The 15,812-nt window shown below is 36.8% G+C and overlaps 1 protein-coding gene and 1 long non-coding RNA gene across 2 annotated transcripts in view; one reads left to right on the forward strand and one right to left on the reverse strand.

Moving 5' to 3' along the window:
- LOC149799042 (uncharacterized) overlaps nucleotides 1-15,812 on the reverse strand; it is an 83,558-nt gene that overhangs the window by 29,292 nt on the left and 38,454 nt on the right. The window lies entirely within an intron of this gene.
- Nucleotides 3,009-15,812, forward strand: part of LOC149799043 (sialate O-acetylesterase-like) — a 54,339-nt gene continuing 41,535 nt past the window's right edge. The window contains exon 1 of the mRNA XM_089958006.1: nucleotides 3,009-3,126. Within this exon, the coding sequence (XP_089814132.1) occupies nucleotides 3,075-3,126 (52 nt within the window). The 5' untranslated portion in view covers nucleotides 3,009-3,074. The remainder of the gene's footprint in view (nucleotides 3,127-15,812) is intronic.

The following is a 15,812-nucleotide window of genomic DNA, read 5'->3' on the forward strand; positions in this document are numbered from 1 at the left end:
GTTACATGTTGTTTTATTTCTTTCCTTGTTTTGGGAAGGGGAAAGGGGTTCGTCCAGTTGACTGGGGTAACTATAACTTTAGCTCACCAAACTCACCCCAATTCAGATGAAATCGTCGACAATAGGCTAGTGAAATAAATACAGGCACATTTGAAACATTTTTGATGGCAAGTCACTCAAAATAAACAACTTCATTAGTGTGAGCCAGGCCTCAGTTTATGTTGACGTTAGGTTAGCTAAAAATTATTAAACCCTTAAAGGACGGTGTGGGGACTGGATGTGCAACTCGTTTGCACCTCTGTTGATTTGATCTCAGGTCTCGACAAGTGCCAGCATAAATGGTCTCCCAAATAAATTGTCCGTGGTTTTCTTTGGGTGCACCAACATAAATCCATATTTCACCTTGAAATCCACGTCAGCAATCTGACCCTCTTATATCATGATCATTCGAATCAGTTTTGGCTTTCCTCCATTATCTTTAAATCTAAGCCGATTGTAGCAAGTTTTTCCAGAATGTTGGCATATATGACAGCCGTTCAGACAAGAAATCCTGTTGAGATACAACGTTTGTTATCACTTCTTCTCTTCAACCACTTGGAGGATTGCCATGAAACATTACATACACATTCACCCCATGGTCTAATTTGGTCATGAAAGCAAATGGGGCTGATCTGACCTCCAATATGGAAATCATAGCAGCAGTCATGACAATCTTTTCAAAGCGCACAACTCCGCCTGAATAGAAAGTCATATTGGTATGGCCTTTTCACCTGAAGACTTCTTATGATATCCAGTTGGTCTTAACTGAACATGGTTCCTGTAACATTATACATGTGTAACTGACCTATCAGAACCCTCTGTGAATGAGTCATAGTTCCATTGGGACTATCTACAGGCGTATGACTCTTTGTTAAGACCTCACAATAGTCGTTTTATATATTAAAGATATTGATAGTCGTTTGTAATAATTCCCCTCCCCCACGGCGTCTCATCTTATGCTTGAATGCAATAAAACAACAGTTCCGATCTGAGATCCAATATGGCCGCCACACAGTGGCCATCTTGAAAATTTTCTTATTGCAACTCTTCGTGAACGGATGGTCATATGAACTCGTGGTTTTGACTAAAATACGTCTTAGGCTGTCTAGTTGGCCTAAATAAAAATGGTGCCGATCTCACCTTTAATATGGATGCCACAGCAGCTATCTTGAAAAATCCTCTTATGACAATTCCTCCTGAATAGAAATCATATTGATATGGTGTTTGTATCAGAAAACTTCATGTGATGTTGAACTGCAATGAAATGGTGCCAACCCGATGTCCAATATGGCTGCCACAGTGGCCGGATTGAAAATCTTGTTATTTGCATCAATACTCCTTTTGAATGGACGGTTGTATCACCATGAGTTTGTCGCTGAAAGACTTCTTGTTATGTCGAGTTGGTTCGGCATGCGCATTGTGCTGATTTAACGTCCAATATGGTCACCACAACAGCCATCTTGAAAATCCTGCTGCTGGTACTCGTCATGAACAGAAATTCGTGTTGACATAGGGTTTTCACCGAAATACCTTTTTATGTCTAGTTGGGTCTAGCTGAAAATAATTCTGATCTGAGATCCAGTATGATCAGTTAAGCAAACATCTTGCAAACTGTATTATCCTTACTTCTCCTGGAAGGAAAGTGATACTGACATGGTGTCTGGTATAATATATAGTTCGTCCGAAATAAAATGTCACCAATCTGATTTCTAATAAAAAATGTTACAATGCCAAGCTTGAAAATCTTATTATCACTATTTCTCCTGAATGATTGCTCATATCAGCACATGATTTTCACTGAAAGACTTTTCAAATGTTTTGTTGATCGTAGATTTAACTGGTGCTGATCTGACATCCAATATGTGGCCGTATTGAAAATCTTGTCATCTTAAATGAAAAGTCATTTTAACATGGCATTTTCATCAGAATAGTTCTTATGGTCTCATATTGGTCATATTGGTCCTTACTGAAGATGACTAACCCTAAATATGGCCAAAACTGTATCACTACTCCCAAGTATATGGCTATATCAAAATGGAGATTTCACCAATAGACTTCTTATGATACCAAGTTGGTCCTAAATGAAAATGGTGCCAGTTGTACATCCAATATGGCTGCCTTGAAAATCGTGTTGTTACTACTTCCCCCGAATGTGTGATCAGTATGACATGAAGTTTTCACCAAAAGACTTATGATGTCTACTGTGTGCTAAATGAAAATGGCGCCATTCTGAAATCCACTGTGTGCACCACAGAAGCTAATTTGAAAATCTTGTTATCAGGAATGGTTTCAACACTTTATAGTTAAAAAGAAAAAAATGGTCTTATATTTTAGAAATTCTTTTCTGCCGGTGGAGCATCAGTTCCTTGGGGGAACTCTTGCTTTTCAAACGGTGATATTCAATTTCAAAGCAAGTTTCCTTATTGCATTATACTATTGCTGTAATTCAAACAGAAATTTGCTTATTTCAGTCAGGGTCAGTCAAAATGCACTTGGAAACTATAATTACACCAAATCGATATATATATATATATATATATATATATATATATATATATATATATATATATATATATATATATATATATATATCCGCCTGACTCTGTTTGTCTGTCAATCGAATGATGCGTTATTTGTGAAATATATACGAGACTGTTGTAACGACGTCAGCTCGAGCAGAGAACACATTCATGCGTCTTTAACGCTCACGCGCATACACACAACCAGCACTACACCACTATAATCGCCATCAACACTACCATCAGAATCAACTCATCTGCAACAGAAGACAAAATAAGCACCATCACATCACTGCCAACAACAACAATAGCTCTCTTGATATTTCTTCAGTTTTCAAATATCAAGTTAAGTTCCGTGACTTCCATATTACGCTGCAAGACTTTCATTCAGGTAGAAGCGTTACAAATACATTCACCGTGCCACTGCCTACATATTTCTATGTTTATATTTGCCTTATCATAAGGGGAAGGACGTCATGCCACGTCATGCCAATCTCTGGATGATTTCTGGCAGACATGGCACATACCGTTCTTATTTTCGTCGTCCTCTTAAACGTGCTATGTAAAGGTGAGTAGCTATTATGAAGCTCTGTTTTAAAAATAATGCAAACATTCAAAATTAAGAGCGCATGCACTAGTTTTTGAGACAAATGCAGATTATCAGAGATGCATGTCATTCGTACTGTCAAAGACAGTAATAGATCCATAAACTCATGTATTAGTGTTGTGTCCAAAAAAAAATTTCTTCAGTTTTAAATCTTTGGGGATTCAAAGTAGATTTAAATCTTTGGGGATGTTTTGTTCCGTCTTTTATATGTGTATACTATTCTTGGACAGATAAACATGCTATGGACATAGACAGCAATCGGCCTGTTCGTGTTTTTGTACGACGTAAGCCAGTGACTGTAAACATTTGGGGCAACCGGTCAAATATTTGGACGCCTTGATCAGTGATAGTATAAAGAAGCCGATATCTGCGGATTAAAGTATTTTCTTTCTGCAGCAAAAAGCCAGAATGTGCTGCATGTGGCCTTAAAAGATCTCACGGTTCCAAAGGCCTCCCATGTTCTGTGAACTCATATTTTGACCTTTCGGTCATTGATAAAATACAGTAAAACTTCATGAAGTTGGGATTCCGATACTACCGCATATCAGACGCTTCCCGTGTCATGTGCAATGTTACATGACGTCTTACCCACAGTAATCCTAAATTTTAATTTGAACGAGTTCCTTACGTTAAATGAAAAACAAACTAAAGATACGTGTAACGCAAAACTTAATTAAGGTTTGGCTTTCTGCCCGACACAAGATTAATCTATTCAGCCTGCTTATGAAATCTATTTTGTATGCGTAATTAATCATTAAAACACGACATGAAATTTATTTTGTATGCGTAATTAGTCATTTAAACACAACATGAAATTTATTTTGTATGCGTAATTAATCATTAAAACACAACATGAAATTTTTCAGTCAAACCTCAGTTCACTGCTTACGGCACGCTTTGTTACCTCCTTTTAGGATTTATATGTATTGTTTTGCTTACCCAAATTCCCGCATACTCACTATAAAAAACGTATCCTTCCTGATTCTAAATAAGTCACATTTTGCTAAATGCATAGATGACACTGCTATTTATGCTGTTGCTCAGTCACAGGGCCGGCGCTACCATATAGGCAATCTAGGCAGCCGCCTAGGGCGCTGATTTCAGGGGGCGCATTTAAAAAAAAAATATATTGTTTATAAATTTTGATATTGATATTTTCCGGGGGGGTGGGTGGGGGGGGTGGCGCCAGAGTCTAACCTTGCATAGGGCGCCAGATAGTCTGGCCGGGTCTGGCGCCGGCCCTGTGCTCAGATGTACCAATTTTGTGATTAAAAAGTTTAGAAAGTAAGTGGTGGTCTGTAAACTAAGTGTTGCTGCAGGTACAAGCAACCATTTTGTCCAAAGATTAAACAGAGTAAAACAATTATAATTATGCCAATTATTGGTTTATCCGAGGCGAAAGTATATCTTTCATTCTTCTGTGATAGACTTCACTGATAACTCAAATTATGGTAAGTTAAGTCTGATATCTTAAACCGACTTCTGTTTGTCAGACCGACTTTTTTTTTCCATAAGTCGCTATTAGGTGCGGAATCAGTTTATCGTTATGTAAGAAATAGTAAATTCAAAGGAATGCGTATATTTCAACAGATAAATGCCGTTGTTTATGATGGATATTCTTTATCTCTATGCGCTGTATAGGGAGACAAAACGGTGTCATATCAGAATTTAGAGGGTATTTTCTTTTCGTATGTTAATACCGTATATATTTTATCGTGTCGTACCAAAACATTATATTTTAAGGAGTGGTGAAGCCACGAGTTAAAATATATTGTTTTTGGTACTGTTACATATATTTGATTTAATTTATATGTGATTTAATTTGTGTTTGATCTGATTTGATTGTCTGTGGGTTTTGGAGTCTTTTTATTTTCTTTACATGTCAATGTAATGTAATTTTGTTTACTTGAAATTTAATATTTTCCAAAAAATTCAGTTTGACCTGAATGTTTCTATAAATACCTAATAACAGAAACAGTTGTTTCTATTTTTGACTTAGGTCCTGGCCTTGATTGAGGGTCAAGTAAACAACTTTTTGTATAAGTAATATGATTGGTTCTTATCATGGACATGCAGGAACTATGTGACTTTTACATGTAAACATGATCACGTCATCCTCTATTTCGCAATTAGGTATTTCCGAAATTGTGAAACACTTAGTATTAATAGTGATGTTTAGAGAGAGAGAGACTGAGGTCGCAGAGTCCGGGCTTTTAAACACTTGATGTCAAGTTGTTGCTTTTTTCCTGTTGTGACCAGTATTGAAGATTGAGCTTTTGAGTTATATGTTAATTTTTCTTCAGGTTTTTTTTTTTTTTACTCTAGAAGATAAATGCGTTTCTCTGGAAATATTATTTTATTCATACAGAATTCTTGAACAATGACTTTTCTTGAAAATTTTATTTGGATTTCCAAGACTGGAGGATTATGTTTCTACAAGGAACTGTAGACGTCAATACAGTACAGGTTACATCATACGTCATCGCCTTCCATCTTGGATTCTTCATCGGGTCTCGAACTTGGAGAACATTTCAATATTAGGACTTAAAAAAATTTATTCGGGGATTATTCTTGTATTATTTTTGGATTTGATTATGGAAACCATAAATTCCCATATTTCTTTCATTTTTAAAGTATTTTTCCAGGGAAATAAATTATTTATATTTTTCAAAGCTTGTTGTTTTCACTCTTTCTTATATAACTGTTTATTCGAGCCTAAACACGTAACATAAGAGTACCACAATATGAAATACAGTCAGTATTAACGTAGGAAAAGAAAATGTCCTTTTCAATATATACCAACTTGCTCCAGAATCGAAGTTTCGAACATTAAACTCACTCGTCGTCCGATTCAACAATGTGTCACATCAGATTATTCATTCTTGTCAAGGAAATAATAAGGGGACATAACTTCAGACTCAAACGGCGTCAGGTCAGAATTATCAAAGATTAATTTCTACGCCTGAAATGTTGTTGTCCTGGGGTTTAACGCCATTTTTCAGCACACGATAGGCTATGCATGGCGGCCAGTATTAATGGTGGAGGAAGAACCCGGGAAGAACCACCGACCCACGAGAAGCTACTGGCATGCTTTCTCACATATCCACATTTGCCGAATCCTGGACTCGAACCCACGCAGACAGAGGTGAGATGGCAGTGATCCGTAACGGAGAGCGCTTTAGACCACTCGGCCACTCGGGGCCCCCGTCTGAAATGTAAGGCAGTTTCTATTTATTTGTTTTTACTGCACAAAATACTTAGTTTTTTTTGGAGGGGGGGGGGTTTGCTGCAGGTACAGTTTTTGTGGGAATACACTCACGTGTCGCACGGCATGATGGGAAAGCTTATATTTTCACATGTGAAAGTATAAGGATATATCTTTGATATGTAAAAATATAGGAATGAAAAAAAAAATCTGAAAATTATTTCGCCAATCAGACAATATTTTACACTGAAATATAATGTAATAAGAAATACTTAAAAAGGCGGATTTCGTTTGAATGTTTAAATACAGGTTTCAATGTTGCAATTTTGTAATAATTCCCCTCCCCCACCCAACACTCCAGCGATATCGGGATATACAAAAATTCCAAATTGAAAAGTTTTATTTTGAAATAGGTGCCTCACTTGAAGTCATTAGATTCAAATATGAAAAATAAGCAAAATGTGGACCGTTTAGAAACTTTAGACCACTGTTTTCTGGTAAGATATTATAACAACTCGCTCAGCCATTGGATGTGCGCTCTTGTGATGACGTTACAATGAATAATTATAGGTTACTGCATTTGTATGGAAAAATATGAACGAGTTTTTGGATGGAATACTGCACGACCTTGGGAGTGCAGTATATCCTTCCGACAAAACGAGTTCATATTTTTCCATACAAATGCAGTAACCTTTTTATTATATGCTCATTTTTTTATTCTACCTAAGGTTTAATTATATAAACAAAATACACTACAAGAAACAACGTAAATGAATGTATGCCGCATTCCAAACTAAATACACAAGCGCATATTTATCATTACACAAATCAACATTATTACTGCGCACATAACTCCGCCCAGATAAATTTGAACTTAATCGCGCGCTCGACATAACTTTCGAAAGAAAATGGCGTGTCTAGTTAAAATTGAAATTTGGAGTCACATTGTGAACGAATGTGCGAAATTTCGTGATTATGGACTGGATTTGTATGAGAAAATTTCACATGAAATATATGAGATTCAAGAAGCTAGGGAGAAGCGTGTTGACATCTGCAAATGTGTTTCTGTATCTGTCATTGAATGTTTGAAATCATAATGTGGGGAAAATATGAAGTCTTTAAATTGCAATTATCAAAAAGACGCTATGGAATTTAATGTTTATTTCATTTTGAGTGCAGTTAGGAGGATGCAATTGCACTTATCATCGAAATTACAGCACAATTTCGAAATGTGTAATCCAGATTGAAAACATATGACATGGCTCATGTAATTCGGATTTGCAGAATTCAGAAAATACATTCTGAGGAAATTCAGGATGTAAAACTGTAAGTGTATTTTATTTTGCCATTCTTATCACCAGCTAAAGAAGAGAGTATATGACTTGTCACTTGTATGTTATTTGTAAGGACCTTATCTTTTGTCTGTTATATACTGTAGCTAGCCTAAATCCGTAACATTGTATCAACGCTGAATGTGCCAAAGCAGCTGGTATGTGGCAGTCCACGAAACATCTGTTTTAGTTCATTCAGAAACAAATTTAAACAACCACAACGTAAAGAGCCTCTTACGCGAGTGTACATGATTTGTGTACAAATCAAAAGTGCTGGCGTCTGCGTCTTTTGTTTGTTTGCAATAGAAAGTAGTTCCTTGTCGCGCCGATTCAATATCGGGTAATACTGCACGATTCTGACAATGTAAAGTTAACGGGGAAACAAAATGGGCATATAATAATGTCATGCTAAGCGTTATTGTTAATGACACGATACTCTAAAAGACGTATCTATTGTGCCTGGCAAATTCTCTTTTTCTGTAAACATTGTGAGCAAAGACGAAATGTCTCATTAGGATAAAAATCTTCGGCATTTATCCGAATAGTTTTGTTGACTATTTGGACGTTGGATTAATAAGTCTTTTAAATCGAGGATTTTTGATGGATAAAATGGCAGTTGTGTCATCCTGACTTCAACAATGTTATTATTATTATTATTATTATTATTATTATTATTATAAGCAACAAAACAAAAACATTAATAATAGAGAGAGAAGCTTGAGCGGGACTGTTTGGTCTCTAGATAATGCGAATTTAAGATCAGCCTACCGTTAAAGATCTCGAAGATTTATTGTCTTATTTTATCGTTCAATATCAACAATATGTATCATACAACTCAAAATCCTGATTACTTAAATTTCAAATGTGAACATAACGAAACGGGTCGCATTTTCACGAGGTTGCGAAACCGATCGCATTTTCACGAGGTTACGCGATATTAGTCAAAACACACACATGCCTAGCAAGCTTATCTAGCTACTTATTTCATAGCATAAAAATCAATCAGGAATGACGTGAAATACTTTTCATTCATAACCAACTATTTCAGCATCCTTTGTTGTATAATTATTTATTTATTTCGGCGGGGTAGGGATTAGGTATTATACAATGCCTACAATCCATTCTAGATAGCACACGACGGCACAAAGTAGTAGAATATAAGATATATGTGATATACCCTGCAGCCAGCTGAAATCTAGTGTGATCTTCGCCTTCGCTCTCGTAGTTCATTGTTCTAAAATCCTGATTATATTTTTCCTTAATTGATACAATTGTCTCCTAATATCATCAAAGATGACATTTTCCAGCATAAATCACGTGCTGATGATGAGTGAACCCAACACTAGTCACTTGGAGTTATGTGCCCTACTTGCAGGATAAAATTAATACTTTAGACATGTGATTCCAGGGAAATACGAATACTGCATAGGCACCTAAATACACATGCACAGGAGCCTAAATAAACGCATATGTCCTACCCATGATTATATACATGTTTATAGACTAATGTGTTGGGTTCACCTGTATAATTCAAGACAACTTCATATTTACTTCATCATTCTAAAATAGTCGCTTAGATATGATTACTTATTCCCTTTATACAGTATTTTACTGTGCAATCATTCAAGGCAGCCTTTGGATACACTGGACAACAAATTTTTACAAAAGTCATGTTACTGAAATAAAATTAGTCAATTCTTATCAATTTTTATGTGCTGAACACGAATATGACAGTCAAATTGCAAAATTGGCTCTAGTTTTTTTGTAATCTGCAAGAAATTAATGTTTACATAACGAAATGCATTCCAATAGTAAAAGGTCAACTGTAATAGCCTACCTATAAAAAATCAAGTCATTGACTACATCTTAGATTTCTTCGCCTGTCTCTTGTACAGCTGTTCGGGAGCATCTCTGAGGAGTGTCCAGCAGTAGTCAGCCAGCATTGTAGTGGACCATTTTCCCTGGTATCTTTGTTCCATTGTTGCGATATCTTGATGAAAACGTTCGCCGTGTTCATCACTAACAATACCACAGTTGCTAGGAAAGAAATCCAAATGGGAATGAAGGAAGTGAATCTTTAGAGACATATTGCAGCCAAGTTTCTTATACTTCATCAACATGTCTTCTACTAGTTCCTTATAGTTTTCTGCCCTAACATTTCCGAGGAAGTTTGTAGAAACTAGGCGAAAAGCATTCCATGCTTGTTTCGCGTCACCTTCCAGCAAGTTGTTGAACCGGCCATCTTTGAAAAGCTCTCGAATCTGAGGACCCACAAAAACTCCCTCTTTAATCTTTGCTTCGCTGAGTCGAGGGAATTTTTCATGCAGGTATCGGAATGCTGGCAAAGTCCGGTCAATGGCTTTCACGAAGTTCTTCATCAAACCTAGTTTGATGTGAAGGGGTGGTAGCAAGATTTTCTGAGTCTCAACCAGAGCTGGGTGTTGGATATTCTTCTCTCCAATGGCTACATTCTGCCTGTGAGTCCATTCCTTCCTCATGTAGTGCATTTCCCTTGCTCGGCTATCCCACTCGCATAAGAAACACATGTATTTTGTATATCCTTGCTGCAGTCCCATTAAAAGGGCAACTACCTTCAAATCACCACAGAGGTGCCAGCTGTACTTGTTATACTCAATGGAATTCAGTAGCTGCCTTAAGTTATCGTATGTCTCTTTCATGTGGACAGCATACGCTACTGGAATAGATGGAAGAATGTTTCCATTGTGCAAAAGCACAGCCTTGAGACTCAGTTTCGAAGAGTCCACAAATAGTCTCCATTCTTGTGGGTCATGAGTGATTTTTAAAGCATTCATGAGGCCCTCAATATCGGAACAGAATATCAGATTACTTTCCTTTCTGAAGAAAGGCTCCAATTGCTGGTGGCGCTTTCGATATGCAGTAATTGTGACATCTTCTTCTAGAAGATTCCATTGTTGGAGTCTTGATCCTAGCAATTCTGCCTTGTTCTTTGATAAGTCCAAATCACGAATCAGGTCATTTAGTTCTTCCTGTGTTATTCTGTGTGGGGTTGATGATGCACCACAGTGAAAATCTGGATCACTGCATGCTGATGGACCAGGAGAAGAACAGGTCGACTCACCTTTGTCTTCGTCAGATGAATCAAGAGAATATTCTGCTGGAGGTTCTGGAATAGGAAGTCCCTCACCATGTGGAACTGGTCTCAATGCAGACGGAATGTTTGGGTAGACTATTCTCGACTTCTTTCGCTTCGTTATTCCGCCGGAAAGAGGAGGAACCAAGCAGAAGTAACAGTCATTTAGGTGGTTGCTTGGCTCTCTCCACACCATTGGGACTGCAAACGGCATTGATGACCTTTTGCAATTCAACCACTGTGAAAGCTGTGTTGTACATGTAGCACAGCATATATGCGGAGCCCAAGGCTTGTCTTGGTCACCAACCTTGCATCCGAAGTAAAGATGATATGCCTTCTTCACTTGAGAATTGATACTTTTCTTCTGGTTGGCAAATGTCACTTCCCCACAAATATAGCAAAAATTGTCCGCGGTATTAACACACTTTCGAGGCATTACTGTTCTTTATTGTACGTAAATGGATAAAATAATAAGTTTTATGTAACAGTAGCTTGAACTGTCTCGCACAACGTCTAAAATATTTTAAATGCTGAACCTATCTGATTGGGCTTTATATAGTACACTGCTTACGTCAGCTTCAGCAGCCGCCTGGCATTAGTATAATAGGCCTACACATGTATAGTACACTGCTGACGTCAACTTACTTCAGCAGCCGCATGGCATTAGTATTGCATTGCATCAGAAAATGATGCAATCAACTGTGGATCATGTGAGCATGATGGTATTATGCAATGTTACATCATTATTCCGGATGTTGCTGCAGTCCTACTGGAGAAATTTACACAGTGAAACATAGAAAATGAGGTATATGAATATCTTCAAAACGAGAGCCAATACAAATTTTTCACGGTTATATTCGTGTTCGGCACACCAAAATACTACAGATTAGGGCCTTTTCAAGTCAGTAATGATTTCACTGTTGACCAGTGATATTTATACATTATTTACATGTGATTTCTCACGGGTTGTTTTGTGTGCGTGTCTTGTTTGACATGTATGTATCTGAAAATCTGGAGGAAATAAAGAAGGAATGAAGAAAAAATACTTTACACAGGTACCTCTTAACAGTTTCGTGCTTCGCACGGGTTTCGTTTCCTCAGGGATAATGCTAACTTTTGTTAAAAAGAGACTATGTATATCTTAAGCATTCTAAAAGAACTTTTATTAATTATTAGTTTAGTTTATGATTAATAGAGGTAATTTGGATTATAGAGCATGCAACTTGGACTTACCTCAGATGTGCATCTCTCTAACGTTTATTAGCTCCTCGTGCACACCTACCGGTCATCAAAGGTAATTCGGAAGGAAAAAATAGCCAATAACCTTTTTTAAGTATATTTTATAATTCATTATTATCTATCCTGGCAAAATTCATTTTCCTTATTTTACCAAATGCTACAGTTAGTATTCTTTTGGGCTTGATCATGTTCATTTCTCGAGCTAATGGAAGCAGCCATTTTGATCAGCTATCTGCTTAATACTACGCTATTTTCCTAATATCAAATAAAAATGAACTTCATTCACAGTCACGTGAACTTAACATAGATGTATGACAACATTCTATCCATTGCACGTGTTGCAAATGCACACAATTCACACAAATGCACACAACTTCATGTACACATGACCATTTTTCAGAAGTGCTTAATAACTGTGAGACGATACCACAGACTATATATATATATATATATATATATATATATATATATATATATATATATATATATATAATATCAAATGGGCAATGATTTAATATTGAATTTATTTAACGAGTTTCATAAATTTAATATTAAATCATTACCCATTTGAGATTATTTTACCAGGGCTTTTATTTCAGTAGAAATTATTTAGAGAGAGATAAAAACGAATATTTTCGTTCATTCTGCAGACGCTGTGCCTTTCATTTCTTGTGCGTAAAAAAATCCCAAACATAGTTGAAATAGTAAAAGTATACAAATTGCAAACTATAAATCAAAAAATAAGAGTCCATCCAAAAAATAAACAGAACATTTTACAAAAGACAAAAACTTTTTTCAAACACAAAATGTCCGATGCTTGTGATGTCACATTGTTTGATACGGTATACAGTACCAGTTTGAGTAGGCATGCTCTACACAGTTACAGTGTTTACCTTGAGATGTGACATCACAACTAAACATTACATTTTTGCGATATTTTTGTGAGAAGAAGATAACTGGATGCAGAAATACACGTATTTACTGTAATGTATTTGTGACCGGATATTTGCAGTATTTGATTTGGAAAATTAGACTGTACAGAAGACATAAACAAATCTCTTTTTGAGTCGGACTTGCATCGCATATTTACCGCGTAAATATGCTCTGGTTGGATCAAGTTCTGTCAGTTAGAGAGAACGGTTTATGTCTTCATTCTTCTGTGAACAAAGGTGAGTTTATTTACTTCTGTAAGTTCACATTTGAACCACGCTTGTATATAGGGTGGATTCCATGCTACATATATATACCGTCTCGCCACCCCCGCCCGCTATCAACTGAGCAAATCCTGTAGTTTTTCTGGTTTTTATTGCTCTTGTCTTAGGGGGTGTAGCCAATTTTTATGTTGTGATATGTTATACACACAAACAGTACGTAGTGCCCATTTTTGCACCAATACATTCTACTACCTCTGAAGTACATTTTAATTATATGTACCCCTTATTCATAAATGGACCTGACTGACTTTGGTACTGATATTTTATTTCAAGAGAGAAGAAACAAAGAAAGAAAATAAGGGAATATCTAGTACCCGGCCTTAATTGAAAAGTCAATATCAAAGGCCGGTAATTGGCTTTCGAGTGGTTTAGTGGTTGGTCAATGACGTCCTTCACACAAAAGTGGCGTCATTCACATAACAGCTAGTGTGGAATCACACACACACACACACACACACACCCCAAAAAAAAAAAAAACCTGTCGTGGTGCAACATGGGAAAACGCACAGAAATTCTTAACATCCACCAAAGCTGGAGAATGTTAGTTATCTGCCGTCTCGCGAGCACCGGAAGTCTGACAGTATTGTCAGCGAAAATGAGTGACTCCTATGGATACATTCAGCAATTAGTTGTCGCGTATATCTTATAGTCATGAGGGACTCTGGTTGAACAAAATTACAAAATTTCGCCTCTTTAATAATAATAATAATAATAATAATAATAATAATCACGAGACTCACACAATATTAAAAGATGACCATAATTAACGAATGCAGTAGCAGTTCAGAATAGCGGTAAATCAATTGTCAAGTCTACGAAACTTAAAATTTTACCAAACGTCGGGTATCGTGAACAAAATGATAATTAAAACAACAGACACTAATGTTATTATGATGCATTGAAATGTTCGTAACGCGTGTGGAATAAAGTACAACACAGGAACTTGACCTAGCATCCCATTAGAAAGCGAACATTTTCCATGACAGCTCCAAGAACAAAACCAACGACAAATAAGACGACTTAGCTGATATTAGGTGTGTTGAACACGGAACACCAAATGTATGCACTTATGTAAATTTTGTCGTATTTACCTTTATGCGATTTTCTTAAAGTCAGACTGTATTACAAAAGAAATAAGTTTCAGTGTTGACCAGAACGAGAAAGTAAAACGCGATAGTATTGCTCCTTATGTGCTAACAACTTTCAGACTGATGACTTCTGAGAATGAAACTATAGGGGCTCACGCTCTAATGGTCGAAAAATTATTACCAGGAATTTAATAAAAAGCTTTAACTTCTTTTTAACTGTTGTGAATTGACCCAATCCCTGATATCACTGGACAACAAATTTTTACAAAAGTCATGTTACTGAAATAAAATTAGTCAATTCTTATCAATTTTTATGTGCTGAACACGAATATGACAGTCAAATTGCAAAATTGGCTCTAGTTTTTTTGTAATCTGCAATAAATTAATGTTTACATAACGAAATGCATTCCAATAGTAAAAGGTCAACTGTAATAGCCTACCTATAAAAAATCAAGTCATTGACTACATCTTAGATTTCTTCGCCTGTCTCTTGTACAGCTGTTCGGGAGCATCTCTGAGGAGTGTCAAGCAGTAGTCAGCCAGCATTGTAGTGGACCATTTTCCCTGGTATCTTTGTTCCATTGTTGCGATATCTTGATGAAAACGTTCGCCATGTTCATCACTAACAATACCACAGTTGCTAGGAAAGAAATCCAAATGGGAATGAAGGAAGTGAATCTTTAGAGACATATTGCAGCCAAGTTTCTTATACTTCATCAACATGTCTTCTACTAGTTCCTTATAGTTTTCTGCCCTAACATTTCCGAGGAAGTTTGTAGAAACTAGGCGAAAAGCATTCCATGCTTGTTTCGCGTCACCTTCCAGCAAGTTGTTGAACCGGTCATCTTTGAAAAGCTCTCGAATCTGAGGACCCACAAAAACTCCCTCTTTAATCTTTGCTTCGCTGAGTGGAGGGAATTTTTCATGCAGGTATCGGAATGCTGGCAAAGTCCGGTCAATGGCTTTCACGAAGTTCTTCATCAAACCTAGTTTGATGTGAAGGGGTGGTAGCAAGATTTTCTGAGCCTCAACCAGAGCTGGGTGTTGGATATTCTTCTCTCCAATGGCTACATTCTGCCTGTGAGTCCATTCCTTCCTCATGTAGTGCATTTCCCTTGCTCGGCTATCCCACTCGCATAAGAAACACATGTATTTTGTATATCCTTGCTGCAGTCCCATTAAAAGGGCAACTACCTTCAAATCACCACAGAGGTGCCAGCTGTACTTGTTATACTCAATGGAATTCAGTAGCTGCCTTAAGTTATCGTATGTCTCTTTCATGTGGACAGCATACGCTACTGGAATAGATGGAAGAATGTTTCCATTGTGCAAAAGCACAGCCTTGAGACTCAGTGGGTCATGAGTGATTTTTAAAGCATTCATGAGGCCCTCAATATCGGAACAGAATATCAGATTACTTTCCTTTCTGAAGAAAGGCTCCAATTGCTGGTGGCGCTT

Source organism: Sinohyriopsis cumingii, chromosome 5, assembly GCF_028554795.1.
Source record: "Sinohyriopsis cumingii isolate HCF-2022 chromosome 5, ASM2855479v2, whole genome shotgun sequence".
NCBI lineage: Eukaryota > Metazoa > Mollusca > Bivalvia > Unionida > Unionidae > Sinohyriopsis > Sinohyriopsis cumingii.